This window comes from Rhincodon typus, chromosome 14, assembly GCF_021869965.1.
Source record: "Rhincodon typus isolate 14 chromosome 14, sRhiTyp1.1, whole genome shotgun sequence".
Taxonomy (NCBI): domain Eukaryota; kingdom Metazoa; phylum Chordata; class Chondrichthyes; order Orectolobiformes; family Rhincodontidae; genus Rhincodon; species Rhincodon typus.
The window spans coordinates 30,798,082-30,822,991 of record NC_063345.1 but is presented as its reverse complement, the minus strand read 5'-3'; the positions used below and the strand labels follow the sequence as shown (position 1 = coordinate 30,822,991).

At 41.3% G+C, this 24,910-nt stretch overlaps 1 protein-coding gene across 3 annotated transcripts in view; it reads right to left on the bottom strand.

Annotated features, from left to right (window-relative positions):
* Positions 1-24,910, bottom strand: part of LOC109938224 (uncharacterized protein C8orf48 homolog) — a 91,224-nt gene that overhangs the window by 27,208 nt on the left and 39,106 nt on the right. For all 3 annotated transcript variants that reach the window (XM_048605214.1, XM_048605215.1, XM_048605216.1), the window contains exon 4: positions 1,265-1,497. In XM_048605214.1, coding sequence (XP_048461171.1) covers positions 1,265-1,497 — 233 coding nt within the window. The remainder of the gene's footprint in view (positions 1-1,264; positions 1,498-24,910) is intronic.

Genomic DNA, 24,910 nt, shown 5'->3' with positions numbered 1-24,910 from the left:
ACAGGAGCTCCTATGATGCTGCTTGGCCTGCTGTGTTCATCCAGCCCTGCACCTTGTTGTCTCGGATTCTCCAGCATCTGCAGTTCCTACTATCTCTGATTAAATTTCCAGAGATCCTGTTTTGAATTTTCAGTCTGCTGATCTGGACTCGGTCACATGGGTACCTAGTTGACTGCAGAACCAGTGGTTAAGAAAATTTGACAGGATCCCTTGTTCTGATGTCTTTCTAGTGACTACTACTAGAGAATGAATACTGATGAAATCAGAGGCCTGAATTAAACTCCTGCCTCCTAAAGGGAATAATGTAAACTGGAATGTTAAGAGAGCCTGGGTATTTGCACCTTATTCCTATTCCCACATCTAATTTACATTACCTCAGGCCAAAGAAGGTCTCCTGAGGAGTGGGGGCCTAATTCAAATGGCAAATTCCAGTAATATCATTGGAACACACAAACCTTTGACTGTGGACTTGACCAAGTATCACAGAGTCACTCGTCCAGTAGCAGAAACCAGCAGCAGCAAAGCTCCTGGCCAATGGAGTCCCAGGTAAGCATGTTGCTTCTGGCTCATCAAGGATATATTGGGCCTCCTTTGGCTTGGTTTCCCACCTTGCCTGCACATGGATCATCACATTTCCTCCTTCTCCACCAGTCTGAGTTTACATTGCTGAAGAACATTTCTAACAGAGCCAGTGACAGCGTGACTTCCACAACCATCTCCAACACTTGTCCCACCAAATTTCAACTCCCACTTGGTGACAATGATATTTTTAATGTTTTGAAATTCATCTTGATAATCTGAGCTAGGAATTCAAATTGTTTGAGTTCACCATCTGAGTGACCAGATGGATCTGCATATGCTTCATTGATCACACACCTGACTCTTGCCCCGGGTTAAATTGGGGAATCAGGTGAGGTCAGGACTGAGTCAGCTGGACAACCCACTTTTGAGCTGGGTCACTGAATTAGCACTGCTAGTGATTTCCCCCGATCTTTCCTGAAATTAACTAGAGCACACTAAATGCTGCCTGAGCTGAGATGAGCTAAAACGAGCTAAAACGTGAGGGATTGTGAGTTCCTGATTATTTGGAACTGTAAGAAATAACCTTCAGAAGAGGAGGAAACAAAGTAGCAATTACAAATTTGTTTAATTGCCACTCATGTATCTTCATTTGCTCTAATTCCAATAGGATGCTTTGATTCTCTTGCAACCAATTCAACATCAAACAGTAATTTCAATGAAAATGTAATGTAATCTAGAGTACCTGTTTAACTTTCTCTGAGGTGCATTTAAATCGTATTCGGTTTATTAGTTGCTGAGGTACAATGCAGCTTCGCTGAGGAACAGTCTTTCTTCGGAATGGTTTGTTTGAATGTGGCTTTCCATGTTTACAGGACTCCGACTGTTTTGCTTGAAATTGCTGATGAATCTGCTGAATCTTCATATGACAATACATTTGCAAAGGTGCTGATTCAACTGGGAGAGACTGAGCGGCCTCTAATAAAAATGAAATATAAAATCAAGTCTATAAGAAAGAAAATTAAAACTAGAAAGTGATTAATAAAAAAAATCTTGTGAAAGCAAAACTCACATTCTCGAGAAACTAATAGCTCCATCACTCAAATGCACCCTATTACAGTATAATGTGTGATGCAACACTTCTCTTTAAAATTGATTGGAAATTCTATAAATTGGTTTAAAGCTCCGCTGTAGTCTTATAGTATTTGTCATGAACATTTAAAGAGTGATGCATTATAACACCCGCATCTCTGTCATCTCTGGCTTCTGCACCCTGTAAAGTGGATGCAGGTTTATCAATTGACCTGCCCCGCACCCCCCCGCACCCCCCACCCCCCCAACAGCGTAATGCTACAAATTTCACATTGAACATCATTTGCCAGTAATGCACCCATTCCCCATTGTAATATGATATGCTTAGAGGAAGCAAGCATCCTCTTCAACTCGAATAATCTTCCTGGATTAAATTTTAGGTAATGAAACCGGGCAAGTGGTTGAAATATCATTGGGAGAACATTTTATGGAGAACAATCATAATTCCATTAAATTTACCACCTGCCCATTTACCTCCTCCCACTTCAGCATCCAAAGCCCCAGTCATATCTTCCAGGTGAAGCAACAATTTACCTGTACTTCATTCAAACTAGTCTACTGTATTTGCTGTTCATGATGTGGTCTCTTCTACACTGGGAAGATGGAACACAGGCTGGGGTGACTGCTTTGCCGAACACATATGCTCTGTCTGCAAAATGGACCCCAGGCTTCCAATTGCCTGCCACTTCAACAAGCCATCATGTTCCCTGGCCAATATTTCTTTCACAGGCTTGCTGCAGTATTCCAGTGAGCCTTAATGCAAGCTCAAAGAACAGCATCACATTTTTGGCTTGGGTACCTGCAGCCTTTAGGACTCAGCATTGAGCTCAATAACATTACAGCCTGATTCCATGCTTTTTCTAATCCACGCTACACCCTGTTATGACATGGATTGTTTTTAGCACAGTCACCCATTCCCATTCTAGGCCTGTTAACACATTATATCGGTTGCATACAGTGCAGCTAACCCATTTTCTCACTCTTAGCTCTTCGTTATCACTCATCCAGTTTTACTTCTTTCCTGGTCTGCATTCATAATCTCCTTGTTTACCTAACCCTTTCATATCTCCCTCTCCCCCTCTCTGGGCTCCATCTCCACCAATCCATTCATCTCTCCCCTTCCTCCAACTTCAGTTTCAGCATAAATACCACTTTTTTATAGTTTCTAAACTATAGTACAGTCGTTCTACCGGAATGTTAACTCAGCTTTCTTCCCATAGATGCTACCAGACATGCTGTTTTTGTTGAAAATCCTAGGTCATTTTGTAAGTACTTAAAGGTAAAAGGATAACTGGGAAATTAGGGCCCATTAAGGATCACAGTAGTAGTTTGTGCATAGAGCCAGAGGACATAAGTAAGGTTCTAAATTAATACTTTGTGTTGGTGTACACTAGTGAGAGGGACAATGTGGGTACAAAAATACAAAGAACTATGATATAAAAGAAATTTGCATAAGCAGAGAGGAGATTCTAAGTTGTCTGGCAGGCTTAAAAGTAGATAAACCTCCAGGGCCACATGAAACGTATCCCAGTCTGTTGATCGAGGCAAGGGCGGAAATATCAGAGGCACTAACAATAATTTTCAGTTCCACTCTACCACAGGAGAGGTGCTGGAGGACCATAACCTGGTGTTGCGTGACTTCTGAATTTGTCCACTCTAGTCTAACACTGGCAGCTCCACACACTATCTAGACCTGTTAGAATTTTAGAGATTTCTATTAGATCCACCCTCATTCTTCTAAAGTCCAGTGAATTAGTCCTAACTGATCAAATTTCTCTTCATATGTCAATCCTACCATCCCAGGAATCAGTCTGGAAAACCTTTGTTGCACTCCCTCAATAGCTGGAACATCCTTCCTCAGTTAAGGAGGCCCAAACTATACACAATACTTCTCACCAAAGTCCTGTGCAAATATAGCAAGACAGTCCTGCTCCTGTGCTCAAATCCTCTCACTATGAAGGCCAACATGCCATTTATCTTTACCACCTGCTGCACTTGCATACTTACTTTCAACGATTGGTGTTTAAGGAGACCCTGATCTCATTGCACAATCCCTTCTTCCAATTTATTGCCATTCTGATAGTAATCTGCCTTCCTGTTTTGCTATCAAAGTGGATAGCCTCATATTTATCCACCTTCATCTACTGTGCATTTGTCCACTCAGTCAAATTGTCCAAATCACACTGAAACATCCCTGTATCCTTCCAATCTTCATCCTCCCACCTAGGTTTTTGAGTAATCTGCAAACTTGGAGATATTAAATTTAATAGCCTCAGATATTGGAAGGATTTGGAAGAAGCAAAATGACACCTAAATGAATCCTGTGTTCCCTTTTTTATCTTCACCCATGATATCTATGTTTTACTTATTTAAGTCTGTTTATATGTGTGTAGGTGTTTAACGGGTAGAGTTTAAGTTAGAATGTTATATTGAGGTTGGTTGGCTCACCGAGCTGTTTGTTGTTTTGCAGACATTTCGTTACCGTGCTTGGTAACATCCTCAGTGCAGCCTCTGATGAAGCGTCGGTGTGTTTTCCCGCATAGTTTTTAAACTCTGGGGTCCCTTGCGATGGATTGCCTCACTTCCGGGTTTCCTCCGTAGTGGAATGTATATGGGGTCGAGTTCAATGTGTCTATTAATAGCATGCTTCGTGGAGTGCCATGCTTCCAGGAATTCTCATGCTTGTCTCTGCCTAGCCTGTTCCCAGAGTTTAAAAACCAGGCGGGAAAACACACCGATGCTTCATCAGAGGCTGCACTGAGGATGTTACCAAGCATCGAAACGTCTGCAAAACATCAAACCAGCTCAGCGAGCCAACCAACCTCAACACCCACAACCTGAGCTACAGATCTACTCCAAAACATTAGAACGTTATAGCTATGATCAATAATTTGACTGTGGTTAGAACTAATTTATTTGTAATAAAGAGTAATTTCTTGTTAAGCATAGGAATCAGGTGAGTGTTATCCTTTAACCTGAGTTCATCAGGCAGGAGAATGCGACTGTGAGTAAGTTGATTAAATCTTTAATTTCCCTGACAGGGAGTAAGTGGTAGTTGTGTATCAGCACATTCCCAGGTGGGTTGTGTGCCAGATTCTAAACAAGGCCTCACACCTAAAGTTCATTGTTTGACCTGAGATGTCTCCTCTGGTATACTGATAAAACCTTTAGTTATCTTGGGGCAGAGACTTAAAAGAAACTGTCAGATTTGCATATCAATCCTTTCTAACTGATTAAAGATTTAATAGACATCTTAGGTTTGTTCAATACAGTCACATCAGTTCTATGACCCTTTGATCTTTTGCTTATAAATTCTGTGTCTGATGCCACCCTCTCACTAACACCTGAAGAAGGAGCGAGACTCCGAAAGCTTGTGTCTTCAAATAAACCTGTTGGACTAAAACCTGGTGTCGTTGTGATTTTTGACCTTGTCCTGCAGGTGGCAGAGCTGTTCCTGATGTACCTAAGATCACAAAGTCTGTTTAATTGAATTTGGCAAATAAGTTGGAAGTGGAATTGCCTCCCAGGGTTAAGGCAGCAGAAATAATCAAAAGGCTCGCACATCATTTGTGTTTTGTAGAAATGCAGGAGAAGGAAGCTAAGGTGGGTAGCGAAACATCAGAATCAATTAATATTGAGCTACAGTTAAAGCAGCTTGAACATGAAGAAGAAATGAAAAGGTTGGAGAGGGGTGTTCCAAAGGCCATTGGAAGTGAAAAGGTTGGAATTCAAATTTAAGAAGTTAGAACTAGAAATGAAAGAGAGAGACAAAACATTTATCCTTTTCTGATGAAGGGTCTAGGCCCGAAACATCAGCCTTTCTGCTCCTATGATGCTGCTTGGCCTGCTGTGTTCATCCAGGCCTGCACCTTGTTGTCTCGGATTCTCCAGCATCTGCAGTTCCTACTATCTCTCATTTATCCTTAAAATTCTGCTTTTAAAAATGGTGACCTCAGATGAAAGGGACTGTGATGAGGCAAGTTTTAACAAAGTCAGTAAGAATATATTTATGTTCACATAGATCCTAGCAAAGTTTGAGGAGATTTATGCAGCACTGTCAGAAGAGGTTACTAGGGATTACGATTATGAAAAAAGGCTATTCTGGATGCATGTGAGTTGATGTCTGAACATATAGGCAGAAATTTCAAAATTTAAGGAAATAGCCTGGTTAAATCTACATTTGACAGGTGGATACTACTGATAGGAGCTGAAACCACTTATGGGTGAGATCATTTTCTGGGAAGAATTTAAAAACTCAATACCTATTATAATGAGAACTCACGTTGAGGGCCAAAGAGTTGCAAATCACAGGCAAAATGAAAGAATGGGCAAACAAACACACTACAACTAGAGATAACAAGGTGTAGAGCTGGATGAACACAGCAGGCCAAGCAGCATCAGAGGAGCAGGAAAGCTGATGTTTCGGGCCTAGACCCTTCTTCAGAAATGGGGGAGGGGAAGGGGATTCTGAAATAAATAAAGAGAGAGGGGGAGGCGGATGGAAGATGGATAAAGGAGCAGATAGGTGGAAAGGAGACGGACAGGTCAAGGAGGCGGGGATGGAGCCTGTAAAGGTGAGTGCAGGTTAGGGTGGGGGTTTGTCAGTCAAGGGAAGACGGACAGGTCAAGGAAGCGGGGATGAGGCTGGTAGGTAGGAGGTGGGGGTGGGGGTTGAGGTGGGAGAAAGGATGGACAGGTTAGGGAGGCGGGGACAAGCTGGGCTGGTTTTGGGATGCGGTTGGGGGAAGGGAGATTTTGAAGCTTGTGAAGTCCACACTGATACCATTGGGCTGCAGGGTTCCCAAGCGAAATATGAGGTGCTGTTCCTGCAACCTTCGGGTAGCATCGTTGTGGTACTGGAGGAGGCCCAGGATGGACATGTCATCCAAGGAGTGGGAGGGGGAGTTGAAGTGGTTCGCGACTGGGAGGTGCAGTCGTTTGTCGCAAACCAAGCGTAGGTGTTCCACAAAGTGGTCTCCAAAGCTCCGCTTGGTTTCCCCGATGTAAAGGAGGCCACATCGGGAACAGCGGATACAGTATACCACATTAGCAGATGTGCAGGTGAATATCTGCTTGATGTGGAAGGTCTTCTTGGGGCCTGGGATGGGGGTGAGGGGGGAGGTGTAGGGGCAGGTGTAGCACTTCCTGCGGTTGCAGGGAAAAGTGCCGGGTGTGGTGGGGCTGGTGGGGAGTGTGGAGCAGACAAGGGAGTCACGGAGAGAGTGGTCCCTCCAGAAGGCAGATAAGGGTGGGGAGGGAAAAATGTCGAAAGTGCCGGAGAATGATGCGTTAGATCCGGAGGTTGGTCAGTGGTACGTGAGGACGAGGGGGATTCTGTTTTTGTTGTTATTGCGGGGAGGGGGTGTGAGGAATGAGTTGCAGGAAACGCGAGAGATGCAGTTGAGGGCGTTTTCGCCCACTGTGGAGGGGAAGTTGCAGTCCTTGAAAAACCTGGGATGCCCAGGAGTGGAATGCCTCATCTCAGGAGCAGATGCAGCGGAGGCGAAGGAATTGGGAATAGGGGATGGCATTTTTGCAGGAAGGTGGGTGAGAAGAGGTCTATTCTAGGTAGCTGTGGGAGTTGGTGGGCTTGAAATGGATATCGGTTTCCAGGTGGTTGCCAGAGAGGTCCAGGAAGGAGAGAAAGGTATCAGAGATGGTCCAGGTGAACTTAAGGTTGGGGTGGAAGGTGTTGGTGAAGTGGATGAACTGTTCGAGCTCCTTGTGGGAGCATGAGGCGGCACCGATACAGTCATCGATGTAACGGAGGAAGAGGTGGGGGATAGGGCCAGTGTAGCTTTGGAAGAGGGATTGTTCCACCTATCCTACAAAGAGGCAGGCATAGCTTGGGCCCATGCGGGTACCCACGGCCACCCCCTTTGTCTGTAGGAAGTGGGAGGAATTGAAGGAGAAGTTGTTAAGGGTGAGGATGAGTTCAGCTAAGCAGACAAGGGTGTCAGTGGAGGGGGACTGGTCGGTCCTGCGGGACAGGAAGAAGTGGAGGGCCTTTACTACGCTACAACTAGAAGGTTTCAAGCAGGAGACAAAGTATTGGCATCATTGCCTTTGCAAGGTCAAACCTCAGAAAGCAAAATTGAGCAGTACACACAATGTAATTAGGAGGGTTAGTAAAGTATCTGGTTATCTGATAGGTACTGCTGATTATCAGGAGAAGTATTGGTTATGTCACATAAATGCATTGTAGTGATATCATTGGAGGGAAGAGGATTAGGAAGTACATGTGTGTCAGGTAGTACATGATGACAGAAACAATAAGAGCGAGGTAAAAGGAGTGGTAGACAGTTTGCCAAGTTAACCTCTCACAATTTGACTATCCAAAAGAGAAATAGTGGACAGTTAGACGTTATATGGTTCTCGTATTTAGAGGAAGAACAATGGGAAAATCTAGTAAGGTTACTAAGGAAATACGAAAAAATCTGTAGAAGTTCAAGCTAGATGTACTACATTGGCTAAGCATACTGTAGATACAAGGAAATCTGTATCGAGTAAAAACCATTCTTAGTGGTTGCACCCAAACAAACAAGCTCAGGTAGGAACAGAGATTTAACATATGCTTGGTAATACAGAACTGAAGCATTACTAAAATGAGACAAGAAGTTAAAGCTATTCATTTTGCACTCATCAGAATAGACTTGAAAGAAGGGACACTGTTTTATAAAGCTGAGAAGAGGGTGCTGATTGGTTGGGCCATCACAGGCATGGAGATGCAGCAGAACAGTTAACTGTCAATCTCAATTCTCAGACCAGGCAGGTAGATTCTGATTGGTTTAGATGTTGCTATCTGCTGCATCCTCATGGCAACAACGTGACATGTCACCACCAGGAAACTGATCATTTATTTCGGTTATCCTGAGTTTGGCAGAAAGGAAAACTGGGGACTTTGAGTAATTTTATGAAGTCTTTAACTATTGTGACAACCCCAAGAGTAATTAGGCATGATATAATAAACATAATTTCTTCGAAATGCTGTTTTGACACACCATTAATAAAATTAGTTTTTCACCTTTGAAGTCACCTTCACAGAACTGAAAACCAAAACCCCGTTCACCTCTACATTTAAGCCAAGCTTCCAACTAATAATATTATAAACTTTTATCACACTTTCCCAGAAATTGCTTCGAGAGTCCTGGAGAATGCCAAGATTTACTGGAATGTTGCCAAGGGTATTGGTGTAGTTAACGCTTTATACCTCCCCCAAGTTCCCACATATTGTTAATCTCATGAACGATTTACAGCTTTCAAACTACTTCCATTTTCTCCTCCCTCCCGCCACACCTTTATTGCCAGAGGTGTTGATGCTAACAATGTTCTTAGACCCCTTGAAGAATGTGTAGGATGAATGTGTTCTCTGATCATCTCCTTAGAAGATTAACAAAATGATGGAATGGGATGGCAGCTTCTCACAACAGTTGATACTTTGGCTGTGACACTTACTATGACCTGGATATAAAGGCAGTGAAGACCAAAGAAAAACGGATTCAAGAGACAAACCTTTAGGAACCAAACAAACATAAGCCCACGAGAATGAAGACAACAAGCTGAAATTCTCTTTCTCGTATTTTTCTGCTTTTTATCCTGGGAAAGGTTAAAGTATTAACTTGATAATAAGGACAGATGGTGTCAGTGCTGCTTCAGGTAGTTCCAATTTGTTAGACTTCCATCCAATGCAGTTGTGACCTATTCAAAGATTTCATTCACTGTAATTTATGTAGCAATTGCAGATTCCTCCACCACAATATGTTCACTTAAGTTTGTTGCACCATTTCTAACGTGTGAATTCCTCCCTGCTGCTTGATAGTGCGTGACTGCTAATAACTGGATTTTTAGTTCAGTGGTGTCCTTTAAGTATTTGGCCTCTGTAACTCTTCTTTAGATGTAGCATTTTCAAGCTCCATTTAATGCTTGGTTTAAAGGTTTTCTAAGGTTCTCCTTAGCTCCAATAGTCGTGGAGTTTGGGCATGTATTCCTTTATTGAAAAAAGACTTGAGTGCTTCTATGCTGCTGAGATTCAACTGCAACCTCAACCTTAAATGTATGGATTAATAACTTACAAACTTTTAAGATTGTCTTGAACCAATTTGGACTTTAGCATCTAATTCTCCATGGATAGGCTTTTACTGGTGGTTATCAACAAGTCATTTGCCTCTTCAATAGCTTCATTCTCTTCTACTCTTGCCTGAAAACGCATATTAAGGCCTAAAATGTCACCATGTGACTGGTCACCATTATTCTTAATGCATGAATTTATTGTTTCTCCTAGCCTTTCTTCAAAGAAAAGAAGAACAATTTGTAATATCCTCTTGCACTTCTAGGAATTATATGTCTTCAATAGAGAATGTCTCACAGCATAATGAGTCAACTTCAATTTCTGTTGCAACTGATGAATTAAGGATATTCAAAGCAACACACATGTATGTTTAAGAACTCACAATGCTGATTAGGAATGAATTGCAGAGTATCAGTGATCTCTCCTTTTAATGTATAATTTGCATCTGGTCTCATGCTTTTATACCTCCTGCACCTTGAATTTGAATGAATGATGAAGTTGAGGCTTCAACCATAGTGACGCATCCAAAAGAATGGATACGCCCATCCCTGTATCCAATTTAAAAGTAGTTTTATTGACATTAACTGTGGTATCTTCATACCAGAAATTGTTTTGTGGATGTACTACTTCCTCCAAGAAAGTCACACCTTCTTCCTCAGTAGCATCTATTTCTTGTACAGTTCCAGATTTGAGTGGTCAGTCTTTAAACATTTGTCCCACAGATGTAAATCTTCTATTACTGCTTCAGGAAACCAACTTAAAATAACCTTCTATGTAGGATCAATAGCACTCAGTTAGCACTGATGTGGAGCTTTCCACATACAACATGGACAATAAGCAAACATAGGAACCTTTTGTGTCTGTTTCCTTACTGATGGGCTGGCAGTCCTCTGATCAATGAATTGGAGCCAAAGTCAGTAATCTGGCTCCAGGAACTTCTCTGTTGTGCTGATTGAAATTCACTCAGACTATAATGGAGTTGTGCCGTGAACTAAAATAGAATCCAAATGCCTTAATGATGTTGCCATATTTGGTGATTTCTTTTCCCATCCCATCTAATGGGAGTTCTACCGATTGTGTACATCAGTACATTAACCTAGTCCTTATTAGATCTTTGATCAAAGTCAGTTGCAGCATGATATCTGCTAAAACATTGACATTAGTTAAACCAACACATAATCAGGTTGGAGATCAACACCATGGTCTAAGTACTCGGGTCATATTGCTGGGTGTGCATACTATTGGTCCCACAATTGATCAGTTGGTCTGATTAATACTGTGTGTGCTTTTTCTAGGTGAGTTCTGGAAGTCAAAGTCTTTTTACTTTCCTACCCTTTCTCAGCATTGGGCATGGTTTCTCTCTCCATGGACCGATCATAGGGCTGGCCTCAAAGTCCATCATCTGCTACTCTCTGTTGCTGCTGAGTTTCTCTTGAGGCTTCTCTTTGCCTCTTGTCACTGATTTCCTCCATCTGATCACTGTTTGCCATCATGTTGTTAAGAGCTTCTTGGAGCTTGAGGCATATGAGTACTTAGAACAAGACTAGTTCAAACTATTAACATTTTTTTGCCTACAAAACACAAACATAAGCATGATACAGCAAGGCTTCATTAGTGCATTCTTCCATGAGGTCACAGTCCCACATGATCTCACATCATCATGACATAGCTCCTGTGCACACGCTCAGTAGTTTTTGTCAGCATATTACTGCAGTTAACCCTTTACTCTATCTGCCCTAACACACTTATATAAATATTGAAATGCTAGAAAGGAATATTGTCATTTTTCACTGAACTATTAAGGAATGGACAAGTGATTTGAATAACACCTGCCCCATTTTTTAAGGACACTTCAATAGTATCATCAGGATTTTAAGCCATATTCATGTTCGTTATTCCATGTAAGATGATAGCCTCATCATTAATAATTCATTGCTAATAGCACCTCTTAATACTGTCAATTGAAGATCACTCTGCAAAGTGTTCATATTATTCATAGTGTCATAAACCAGGGTGATCCTTTTAATTTGCATTTGGGCAGCTTTCAATGATCCAGTACAGTTTCTGATAGTTCTTCAACTCTTGTCATAGCTGTCAAAATGTTTCTAAGTACAATCACTGCTCTCATTCAAAAGTTGCAAATCAACTTTCAAGCTGACTTTATATACTATTGCTGCTGAAATTGGTTATTTAAATGTACTTACGGCACCACAAAATAATTCCATGTACATAAAGCACTTTGGAACCATGATATATGAAAGCAGAACAGTTTTCCCATCATATTATTGTATGTACATATGTTCATTGGTTACTTTACACATTGCAAAATCAAAATCACATCTTTGTTAAGTAGGTGAGTTTTTTGCAGCTTTGCTATTATAAATGCAGGCAGATACAGCAGTCAATTTGCAAGTAATAAGGTCCTACATACAGCACTAAGATAAATGACCAGATAATTGTCTCAATTTGAATTTAATGCACAAGTTACATTCTCATTTTTTTTCTTTTATTACATTAAAAATTAACTAAGATGGTGCAATGCTTAATTCATTTTTAAGATCTTGTGAATAATAGAAATAGTCTTTGTCTGGGAAAGTTAATTTCCTTTTTCAAACAATACTCCAGCATTTTCTGCAAAGAAGTTTTGCTCTAAAGTTCGGTAATTTGCTTTGCATCTGAAAAATTCAAACCAATGCCTTTAATATCCATTTTCTTTATTGGTCCAGTGTGGGTAAGTTTATTGATTTGCATTCCTGCCACAAAAAAGCTTCATAATTGCAGGTGACAACCCTGCCACGTAATATTAAGCAATATAGACTTGAAGATCTGATATTCAGTTCCTAGTTTGTACTAATCTTCTTTACCTCTGCCAAGACAGGCTAGGACGACAGAGAAAAATCACCTTGGAATCACATCTGCAGCAACAGCTGCTGGAAAGTGACAAGTTTTTAAAAGAAAATCATTCGGGATGTGAGTTTTGTCGCTGGGCCAAAATTTATTAGCCATACTGATTTGCCATTGAGAAGGTGTCAATGAGTTACCGCCTTGAACTGCTGCAGGCAATATTGTGTAAGTAGACCCGCGCTGCTTTCAGGAAGACCATAGGGCATTGAGTCTGCTCTGTCATTCAATGAGATCAATGTTGATATTATCATCCTCAACTCCACTTACCTGCCTTATCTCTTGATTACTAATTCAAAATCTGTCCATCTTGGTCTTGAATGTAATTACCCAGCCTTGACAGCCTTTATGGTGAAGAATTCCATAGATTCTCGAACTTGTGTGAGAAGAAATCCTCCTCATCTCTGTCTTAAACAGGTGACACCTTACTCCAAAAATGTGACCTCTGATTATAGACTCTCCAGAAAGGGAAGAAACCTTGTTTGACCTAGGACACTACCCTGAGGAACTCCTGCTGAGATGTCATGGGACTGACTTCCAACCACCACAATTATATTTTGTTTTGGTGTGAGGGCTGAGGATTGGATCAAGGATTGATTGAGGATGGATCAAGCTCAGCTTTAAGTTCTGTTGCATTCAAATAGCCAACCTACAGATACAAGGAATGGCAAGAAAATGGAGAAATTGATCCAACAAAAGTCAATGCTTTATGAGGGGAGGCAACAAATGTGACAGAAAAATATTATATTCTTGATGTAAAAGTCCATGTCCATTTCTAATGGTTGAACTCTGACAAATACTCCACCCACTACACAAGTGTATTTTTGACTCAAATTTAATTTAACCATGATACTGGATACATTGTTGATGATACACTCAACCCAATCACATCTCAGTCACCCACAATCCTTTGGTACAAAGCATGCTCTGAGAAACAATTCGACTTGTAGCCTTTATACAGTCCTGGTTAAGATGGGGAAAAGTAATAAATGCTTCAGCTTGGAAGACAGGAGGAGTTTACAAAGTAGATCATCCATTCTCACAAACATCTCAGTAGCTCATGAATAAGTCACCTTCTAGTCCTTATATAACCCTCTTGTTTCACATTTCAATTTGAACAACAGATAAAGCTAACAGTCTCGTATTGCTACTATGCAGTAAATTCACAAGTTGTTTTCTCCATTAACAAGATATTGCTGTCAAGCCAAAAAAGACATTTTGCCTACCAGAGAAATAATTAATGTAATATATAATTTTCAATGCTAATGTGATGCCAGGTTTTTAGGATATACATCCCTACAACCGGTGGGCTGTACCAAACAACAGTCTTGTTGACCATTCGCAGCACTATCTTGCCAATTCTGTTCAACCAGCCCATTCTTGCAAGCCTCAGAAAAGTACATCCACCATTAGAAGTGAGTCCACTCCTGGAAATCATCTATTAAATAATCTGGACTGTGCCATTCACTATACCAGAAACTAATTTAAAATCATCAATCGGGTTCGCAGTGCAATGTATTTGCATGTGCCAGAAGCTGCACCTTTTCAAAAAAACGGGTCATGAAGACAGATAATCACAGTTGCATCCCCATGGCAATATCATGAACAATCAGAATCTACCTCCCTGTCTGACAACTGACATTGATAGGAAAACTGCTCTTGCTGCATTTCATGGCCAATGACGGCCTAACCAATCAGCATCCTTTTATTATGTATAAAATGATGTCACTTTGTTCAAGTCTGTTTTTTGTGTCCTAGTTCTGATGAGTGCAAGACAAAAAGTTTCAAAATCTCATCTACTTTTAGCAATGTTTAAAATGTTCTTGATTGCAATAGATTACTCAGATAGACAGACGTTAAGCAACTGCATGGTCACACATCTGAAGCAGTATTACATCACTGAAGGAGATCTTTGCAACATATGGAATCTCAGACCATTATTAACTCTGACCATGGACAATAGTGTGTCAATGAAATCTTTAAATAGTTTATAGCATCATATGGATTCATCAATACCATTAGTTCACCAAGATACTCTTAAGTCAACAATGTAGCCAAAAGATAGGTGCGTACAATGAAAACATGAAGAATAATGATGAAACACAACTTGCACTTTTGAGCTATAGCTCAACTTCCCTCCTAAGTCCTCGATGTGAACATCTTATAGAAAAATGAGTGAGAATCAATTCAGTATTTTTCCACATGCACTGATGCCACCTCTATAGAATGCTGACCTGAAGAAAGTGAGAGATAAAGAAAATCACTAACATGCCAGTCAGATGTGGAACTATGACAAATGTCAAAAAACATGCAATCTACCAGAACTCTAACCAGGACAGTCACTTTGGGCTGAAGATCAAAGCTGTCATGGATAATTGGTGGAATAGAAACCACTGTATCCACCTAATCCAAACCAATACTGGAATAGGATACTGTAATGACAAGCACTAGGTTCTACACAGAAGCTACCTTCTGCACATTCAAAGCAGATAGCAACACAGTTAAACAGACCAAAGATGCTACGTTCATTGTGAGATTCAAATGATAACTAGATTGCTGAACCAGAGTGATCCGTTAATTCTCCCTCTGCCCAGCAGATTCCAGGAGACCACCTGTGTTGAAGTGAATTGAACTGAAGGGAATTGAATTCTCAATCTTCTCCAACAGTACTGAGGATACATTCCAATAGACTTGTAAACTTCTATAGCGGTTGCCCCTGTAAAAGGATTGAAATCAGAGACTTAGCGGAAGATCTGATATAATGGGTAGAATCACAGATTTGGGGAAGAGATATAGGATAACAGGTTAATTCTGACTGTGTGGTATGCTAATGAGACAGTAAACGTTATTACAGAAAGTAAACCAATGGCACATGATCCCTCTTGCAGCCTTGTGGCAAGATGGAGCTACATTAACATGTTTCTTAAATAAAGTTTAAATAAACATTTTCCTCCTCTTGACAGATTCTGTAAATATTATATGGGAGCAGACCGAGACTAAGAGCATTAAAAAACTCACTCATTTTGATTTAATGATGTAATCAATTTTAATTCGTCTCACATACTTCCAAAAATTAATCACAGCTCCATATGGGCCTCCTTTAGAAACGATTATTAAAATTTGCCTATTTCCATGGTTACTATCATTAGCAATCAAACTGCACCTGGGACTCTTCTTGTTGGAATTGTGCCAAATTAATCCGATAATGTCACCCGACAGAACCTGGCCATCAGCATCACTGCTGCTAGTCACACTCAAACCCTGCACCAGCTAACATGCTACATAATTCATTAAGAACTGTAAACATTCAGAAGTCCAATAGCTCATTCAGAGATGTGATTAAAAAAAAACTCTTCACAAACTTTAAAAAAGACTTTATGTTCTTTCACTGAATGAAGGTATTACTGGCTTTATTTCCTATCCTGTATTAGCCTGCAGGAGGTGGTGGTGAGCTGCCTTCGCAAAACCCTGCAGTCCATGGTGGTTAGCTAAATCCAGTGGGTTAATAGGAAAGGAGTTCCAAGATTTTGATCTCGCAACAGGGAATGAATGGCAATATAGTTCCAAGTGAGTTGGAAGGATTCTTGCAGATGGTGCCATGCGTGCACTGCCCTTGTCCTTCTAGGAGCCTGAAGTTATTAATATGGATGATACTGTTGAAGTTATAAAACCATCCTTTCATCTCAAAATGTATCTGAGAGTGGTTTATGCTCACTGGTTGGCATTTTTTACTACCAGATGCTCACAACGTAGATAGAAACAAAAAAAGATACTTTCATTTACAGAACCAACTATGCCCTATGTGGATCACACTCTTCCTTAAATTATGCTAGACAGTTTTTGCCTAAAAATGTCTAATCTACTCATGCATTATGTTTTGTGTGGAGAAAACTTTCTGACATCTAAGTTTACTTTTTGCATGTTTAAATTGTCATAATTTAGTTTCAAGCAGTGTTTAATCTATCTTTCTACATCTTTCCACTTTTGTATCTCTGTAGTATCTGCTCACCAATGTAAGTTCCTCCTGTTTCTCATCCATAACATTTTTTTCTGATGCCAAGGAATAGTTTTGTAACTCCTGTTCGGTCTACAGAACTTGAAAGCATCCAGTGCACTTTGAGGACCAGACATACGACTGAAGATATTGTAATGACTACAGGCCAGAATGTGGATCACCTTTAGGCATATCAAACTTCAATTCCAACATGCCTACTTTAAAAGAGAACTGATACAGTCAGGGTGACTGCAGATGTAAAATACTGAAATGTCACACTGTGTACGGGGTCAGAGAAACATCAAATGGAAAGATGAAAAAAGAAGAGACAACAAGAGGCTGACTACCCAATCCATTCTCAGCATGAAGCCTTCTTCTGAAGACAAGTCTACATTTTTTATCCTTCTGGGGTTATGCAAAAATGGGTTTTAAAAGTGAGTTTCAACCCTTTTCTATCTTAGTGACTGACATCCTAGTGGGTTTGAAGGTAACAGTTTACAGAACAACCAATAAAACACCCATACTGCAGGTAAAGAAAGTGAAAATACATTCTCTCACTCTGAGCCCTGCAGGGCAACCTGTTGAAAGGAACCTGGACAAAGAATTTCAGTCAACCTGCAAAGCCAAGAGTCTCAAAATTGATTGTTCAACAACAACATCAAAACTACAGTAATACCCAGTGTAATGGTTGCAATTAGAGTTATAAAGTCATAGAGATATACAGCATGGAAATAGACACTTTGGACCAACTCATTCATGCTGACCAGATATCCTAAATAAATCTAGTCCCATATGCCAGCATTTAGTCCACATCCCTCTAAACACTTCCTATTCATGTACCCATCCAGATGCCTTTTAAATGTTGCAATTGCACTAGCCTCCACCACTTCGTCTGGTAACTCATTCCATACACGCACCACCCTCTGCGTGAAAAAAGTTGTCCCTTAGGTCCCTTTTAAATCGTTCCCCTCTCACCTTAAACCTATGCACTCTAGTTTTGGACTGCCCACTCGCCCGACTTTGTCTATTCATCCTCTCCATGCCCCTCATGATTTTATAAACCTCTGTAAGGTCACCCCTCAGCCTCCAACATTCCAGGGAAAATGGCCCCAGCCTATTCAGCCTCTCCCTATAGTTCAAACCTTCCAACCCTGGCAACATCCTTGTAAATCTTTTCTGAACTCTTTCAAGTTTCACAATATCCTTCCTACAGCAGGGAGACCAGAAGTGTACGCAGTATTCCAATAGTGGTCTAACCAATATCCTGTACAGCTGCAAAATGTCCTCCCAACTCAATGCACTGACCAATAAAAGCAAGCCTGCCAAACACCTTCTTCGCTATCCAATTTACCTGTGACTCCACGGAACTATGAACGCTCCATGGTCTCTTTGTTCAGCAGTACTCCCCAGGACATTATCATTAAGTGTATAAATCGTGCCCTGATTTGCCTTTCCAAAATGCAACACCTCACATTTATCTAAATTAAACTCCATCTGCCACCCTCAGTCCATTGGCCCAGCTGATCAAGATCCTGTTGTACTCTGAGGTAACCTTCTTCGCTGTCTGACTACACCTCCAATTTTAGTGTGATCTGCAAACTTACAAACCATACCTCCTATGTTCACATCCAAATCATTTATATAAATGATGAAAAGCAGTGGACCCAGCACTGATTCTCATGGCACACCACTGGTCACAGGCCTCCGGTCTAAAAAGCAACCCTCCACCACCACCCTCTGTCTTCTACCTTTGAGCCAGTTCTGTGTCCAGATAGCTAGTTCTCCCTCCATTGCGTGTGATCTAACCTTGCTAACAAGTTTACTATGAGGAACCTTATCAAAGATCACGTCCATCGCTCTGCCCTCATTAATCCTCTTCATTACTTCTTCAGAAAACTCAATCAAGTTAATAAGACACCATTTCCCACGCACAAAGCCATGTTGACTATCCCTAATCAGTCCTTGCTTTTCCAAATACATGTAAATCCTGTCCCTCAGGATTCCCTTCAACAACTTCCCAACCACTGATTGTTCTACTATCGACACGAGTGACTCAGAAATTGATTTATATACCATACTTTAAAGCCTTTATATTTTCTTTGGGCACTTCTTAATCTTAACCTGTGTGTATGTGTGTTGTGTTATCATTTCTTCTTACGTTTAGTAACTAATAAACTTACTTTTTGCAAACTCAAGAAGCCTGGTTACATTGGTTGCTTTTAAAACAAATTCATTTATTGTAAGAGGAAAATATCCTCAAGAGATCATTTTGTAAATTAATCTTTTTGTGACCAGCTGAAGAAGTGGGTGAATAAAGAAGGGGAGCCAGTTCATCCCTCCTTACCCAGGAGCTAAAATATTTAGGGTATCCCTCCTGAAACTAGAACAAATTGGGGAACATCACGGTGGAGGGGGGGAGCTGGTCATAACAAATCAGGGGCTCAAGTCCACGATTGTAACCCACAGACAAAATGAAGGAATTAGAGTAGGTAGACTGCTACTTTGAATTCAACTATTTCTTTGAAAAAAGCAAGCGCTAACTGGAGTTATCATTGCTACAGTATAAAAATAACTGCATTTTGTTGCCAGCATGTTCGTAACAGAATTAGGGCAAGTTACTAAAAGTTCTGTCCCTCAAACAGTTAAAAGGTTTAACCAGGTACTGAGGATAAGTATTTCACATGAAAGCAAGGAAACCCAAAATTTTAAAAAGAAGTTGCCAACAATTTACAGGTGAAAAATAAAGACAATTAAAAGGTAGATCCGCAGTAGGCATAATAAAATTGGAGCAGAGGAAATAAGAACTTCAAGAAAAAGGGACATAGAAAGAAAGACAGGGAAATGAAAAGAGAGGAAAAAACAGAAGATAGAAAAGAAAGAGAATTTCAGAAAAAAGCAGCAGAAAAGTGAGTTTGAATGATGACAGCTGAAACTGAGGGGCAGGACTCACAACTGTGCCCCATGGCAATACCATTGGCTCAGTCTAAAGGGTGGAGGTAAGTGAAGGTCTTGCTACTTTTTTTTATTCACTTCTAGGATGTGGGCATCGCTGGCTGGCCAGCATTTATTATCCGTCCCTAGTTGCCCTTGAGAAGGTGATAATGAGCTGCCTTCTTGAACTGCTGCAGCCTACCTGCTGTGGGTTGACCCACAATACTATTAGGGAGGAATTCCAGAGTTTTGATCAAACCACAGTGAAGGAACATCAGTATATTTCCAAGTCAGGAGGTGAGTGGCTTGGTGTGGAATTTGAAGGTGGTGATGTTCCCATATATCTGCTGCCCTTGTCCTTCTAGATGGAAGTGGTCATGTACTTGGAAAGTGCTGACTGGGGATCTTTGGTGAATTTCTGTAGTGCATTTTTTAGGTAGAACACACTGCTGCTTCTGAGCATCCATGGATATTTGTGGATATATTGCCAATCAGGAGGGCTGCTTTGAGGATAGTAAGTACTGCCGATGGTGCAGTCAGGGATAACACAGTGTGGAGCTGGAGGAACACAGCAGGCCAGGCAGCATCTGAGGAGCAGGAAAGCTGACATTTCGGGTCGCGAGCCTTCTTCAGAAACGGGGATAGAGAGGGGAGCTCAGAAATAAATAGAGAGAGGAGGAGTGGGGCTGGGGAAGGTAGGTAGGATGGTGATAGGTGAGTGCAGGTAGGGAGTGATGGGAATTGGTCAGTGAGTTGGGAGAAGCGGATAGGTGGGAGAGAAGATGGACAGGTTGTGTCAGATCAAGGAGGCGGGGATGAGAGGGAGGGTTGGTCATGGAATGAGGCAAGGGGTAGAGTGATTTTGAAATTGGTAAACTGCACATTTAGGCCATTGGGCTGTAGGTTCCCGAGGCGGAATATGAGGTGCTGCTCCTCCAGTTTGTGGGTGGTGTCATTGTGATACTGGAGGAGGCCCAGGATGGACATGTCACGCAGGGAGTGGGACGGGAAGTTATAACGTTTCACTACCGGAAGATGTTGTTGTTTGTCGCGTACAGAGCACAGATGCTCTACAAAACAGTCTCCGAGTCTCCGCTTGGTCTCACTGATGTAGAGGCACATTCCGCAGAACATCAGGACCAAGAGGCAGGACTTTGGGAGAAGGAAGAACAGCCTCAGCTCCAGTTTGATCAGCTGTAATCAAGACAGTATACACTTTTTAATATCTCGTGCTCCCAAAGCAGATTTTAATCTCGTGTGTGGGCATAGACATTTAAGAACTGTAAGGTTGCTTGGGATATTAGAGGGAAAAACTGGTTTTATAAACATATATATGTCTATTTTGTGTTCCAATGATAATAAACCATGTCTCATGGTAAACTAGGTCTCTTTATTAGTGTTAAATGAATCCCATTAAGTAAGCAAGTAGATCAGACCATACGAAAACAAAACTTATATTTTTGGCACCCAGTGTGGGGCCTCGATTAGAAATGGTTTAACCCTTTGAGTATGAACCATAAGCCTGGGGTTTAGTTTGTTTCGTTCTGTTGTTTTGTGTTGGTTGATTCCTCTTGAGCCAGTTAAGAGGGCAGCTGCCCCATGCGAAAGCCAAGACCCCAAGGGAATGAATGAGAACCAGTAATTAAGCCGATACTCAGAAGAGTAGAACGGGTGGTAGAAGTTGAAGACAAAGTGTGGGAAACTCTAGAGTTAAGGCACAAGAGATGCTAAGACCTATCTCCTGTAGTATTGGAAGGGTCAAATGTGCTTTGTCTGTCACGCCTCAAACTTACAGGCACTAGAATGGGAATTTGGCTAAAGCTGGACCCCAAACATCACCCCTGGTCCATAGAACACACTTGTATTAAAACCCACAGGCAAGATCCTGTTTGACAACATCCATTACCAGTTGATGCCTGTGACAGTGGATCTATCAGAATTTCAATTCCCAGAGTGGTGCTCTTCCCTACAAACGTTGCACCTGCCCCTGACCTGGAGAGTCCTGGGCCTAGGAACGGGGAAGTACAAACGTAAGCCTGGATCAGCCTCGAGTATTCACACGAAAGGAGACCTGACCCATGACCTACCTACTGCCTATGGGGCAAGACAGGAGGGAATATCGACATTCTACAAAATACAGACGAGGAGAAGGACAGACTGGTGGGGAACTCTTTTGAGAAACTGTGAACAAACCAATCAGACCATTGTATGTCCATGTCCAGTCTATTCAAATGAACATGCACTCTGTGGATTCACGACAAACATTCATCTAAACTGTACCCTTGAAGCTCGGAGCCTGACAACCAACATCAGTAGGCCTGCCTACAGGGTGGAGGCTAAATACTGTGTCACAACATCGCTCAAGGAATACCAGTATGGGACAGTGATGTCTAACGTTCCCAAAAACACCTTCTGCATCAGTCCTCACATGCCCTGTACAAACAGGTCAAATCAAACTGACAGATATTCACAGAAGGGAAATGACTCTTCTTGAAGTGAGTGATGAGTTAAAGGATACACTTGGGAATTACTTCAAAAAATACAACACAGGAATAAAACTCCTGCTGGAGAAATTGGATCAGGCCTGATTACATTTGGCTAGCACTCATAAAACCTTTACTTGAATAGTACAACACACTAAAGAGTTGAAGGGTGAGATAGCTGATATTAAAGTCACCACCTTGTGGGATGATTTCTGGGACTGCAGCAAAATAAACAATCCATTTGATAGATAGGATAAAGGAACTCCTAGAAACACTGGTTATTGCAACTGGTGACTTGTCTTGCAGGTATAATGCAAACTATGTATTCTGCTGCTAGTCACACAGGTCATGGATTTGCTCTTATGATATAACCTTTTGATGTAACAGTTCTTTTTGACCTTTTTTTAATTGTAGTGGGTTTCAATGTCTCTTGTGTGTGCACCTTATGCCACCAGCCAACTAAATTGTGAACCAAATTCATAAAAACGCATTGGTTCAAAAGGAGGGACATTTAGGTAGTGGAAGTCCATTTTATATAAAATAACAGCTCTTTTAGGACACTAAAAGCAACATTGGCCAACTGAATGGCATGCTGGGAAAACTTGCCAACTTAACAGTGTGCTGGAAATTGGATCAGGCCAGACAGACAGGTATGCAAACCAGTTACCTTGATTGATTGTATTGAATAGATGTTAATGAGACAATGGAACTAAGATAATAAGCCAGGAAGCTTGCAGCGTTTACTGTCATATTGAATCAATCCAGACAGATATGTAAGCCATTCACCTTGATTGACTATTGAATGGGTTGTTGATGAGATAATGTTGCAAGGTTTCAGGTGGAACAATAGGTCTGAGTTTCAGTAGAACTGTTCTTGTGACAGACCGGTTCCTAGGGTCGGATCAATCAAAGGGTAAATTACAATGTCCATTACAGTCTTTTGTAACACCCTTCCGGGTGCAGAACTCAATTTAAATTATACTAATTACATTGTTATATCAAACTACTGCTAAGCCACTGTACTCGGAAATGCCCGAGATAACTAGTTTAAAAAAAAGCCACTGAAATCAGAGCAGGCTCACACACACACCAGAGAACATCAGGACCAAGAGGCAGGAAAATTGTGATTAGGAATAACAGCTTCAACGCTGGACAACCAGCTATAATCAGGGTAGTATACACTTTTTAACATCTTGCGTTCCCAAAGCAGATTTTAAACTAGTGTGTGGGCATAGACATTTAAGAACTGTAAGCTTATTTGGGATATTGGAGGGAAAGACTGGTTTTATAATGTTCTATATAAATCTGCCTTGTGTTTCAACAATAATAAACTATGTCTCATGGTAAACCACGTTTCATTATTAGTGTAGCATGAGTCCCACTAAGCAAGCAAGTAGTTCAGACCGTATGAAAATGAAACTTACATCCTTCTAGATGGAAATGACCATGGTTTGGAAGGTGCTGTCTGAGGATCTTTGGTAAATTTCTGCAGTGCATCTTGTGGATAGTACACACTGCTGCTACTGAGTGTCAGTAATGGGGGTGGGGTGTGGATGCTCATGGATGTGGTGCCAATCAAGCTGGCTGCTTTGTCCTGGATGGTATCTTGAGTGTTGTTGGAGCTGCACCCATCCAGGCAAGTGGAGATTATTCCATCACACCCCTGACTTGTGACTTGACGATGATGGATTGGCTTTGGAGAGTCGGAAGGTGAGTTACTGACTCCCCAACGCCTGTCAATTAAGTACTAAAATTGATGAGGCAGAGGTAGAAGCTTTCTTTATTGCTTTTGAGCGGGTTGCACAGTAATTAAAGTGGCCAGTCCAATATTAGTCCTTATTACTGCACAGCAAGCTTTCGGAGAAAGTTCATGAGGTTTACTCCCTTTTACCTGAGGAAAATAACACTATGAGGCAGACAAAAGGCTACTTTAAGTCTGCACAAGTTAGTTACCAGAGGCACAGAATCAAACATTCTGGCTCCTCGAAACTGCCCGACCAGACATATGTAGAATTTGGAAGACGTAAGCAGCTTGCTTTTGACTTGTAAATATCACACTTATGACAGAAGTCACTTACAAAAACCTCTGTCAAAGTAATTCTCTGTAAGTTCCAAAATTCCATTCCTTTTCCGATAAGAAGTCAACTAGACGAACAGAAAGTGACTGAATCCAGGCAGGCCGCCAGGTCTCTTATTACAAGTGGAATCCACAAATGTTATGTTCTCAAAGAATGATCCCTTTAAACCCCTGAATGTAACTGAAAAGGGTAGAGCTGGGGAGAATTATAGGAAACTGAGCACCCGTAGAATAGATGGAAATGTTAAGAATACTCCTCAGACTAGAAGTGGTGGTGCTCAGTAAAAAAAAGAGGCCCAGAAGCCTGTGCATGTTTGTTAGGTAGGGCATGTGCCCAGCCCAACTGCTGCATGCTACAGGAAAGACCAGTGGGAATTATCAGGACACCTGCACACTGTTCAGAGAGTGGAAGTCAGTCAGACAACATAGCAGACCAGGTTGTAGCTCTGATTGCGGCTGTGAATCTCTGTAAAGGAACTCTCGAGAGTGTGGATGAGGCTAAACAAATCCCTGAGTGTTACTAGAATTTTGTATCCAAAGGGTGGTCACATTTCCTCAGTGCGACGTGAGAAACTTGTAGTGATACTAAGGCCAATCAAACTCTATACTGATTGGCTTGACACCTTCTGGAGAAGCTGGGCTCAGACCTGGTGAAAAATGTGGAGTAACATTGGGCAGGGGAAAGGTAGAAGCTAAGCAGCAATCCACTGATGAAAATCTGTACCCATACCTGATCTGGTCAGATGCACCAAGCAATTCAAAACCAGTTCTAAATTAAGCATAGTGTGGAGCTGGAGGAACACAGCAGGCCAGGCAGCATCATAGGAGCAGGAAAGTTGACATTT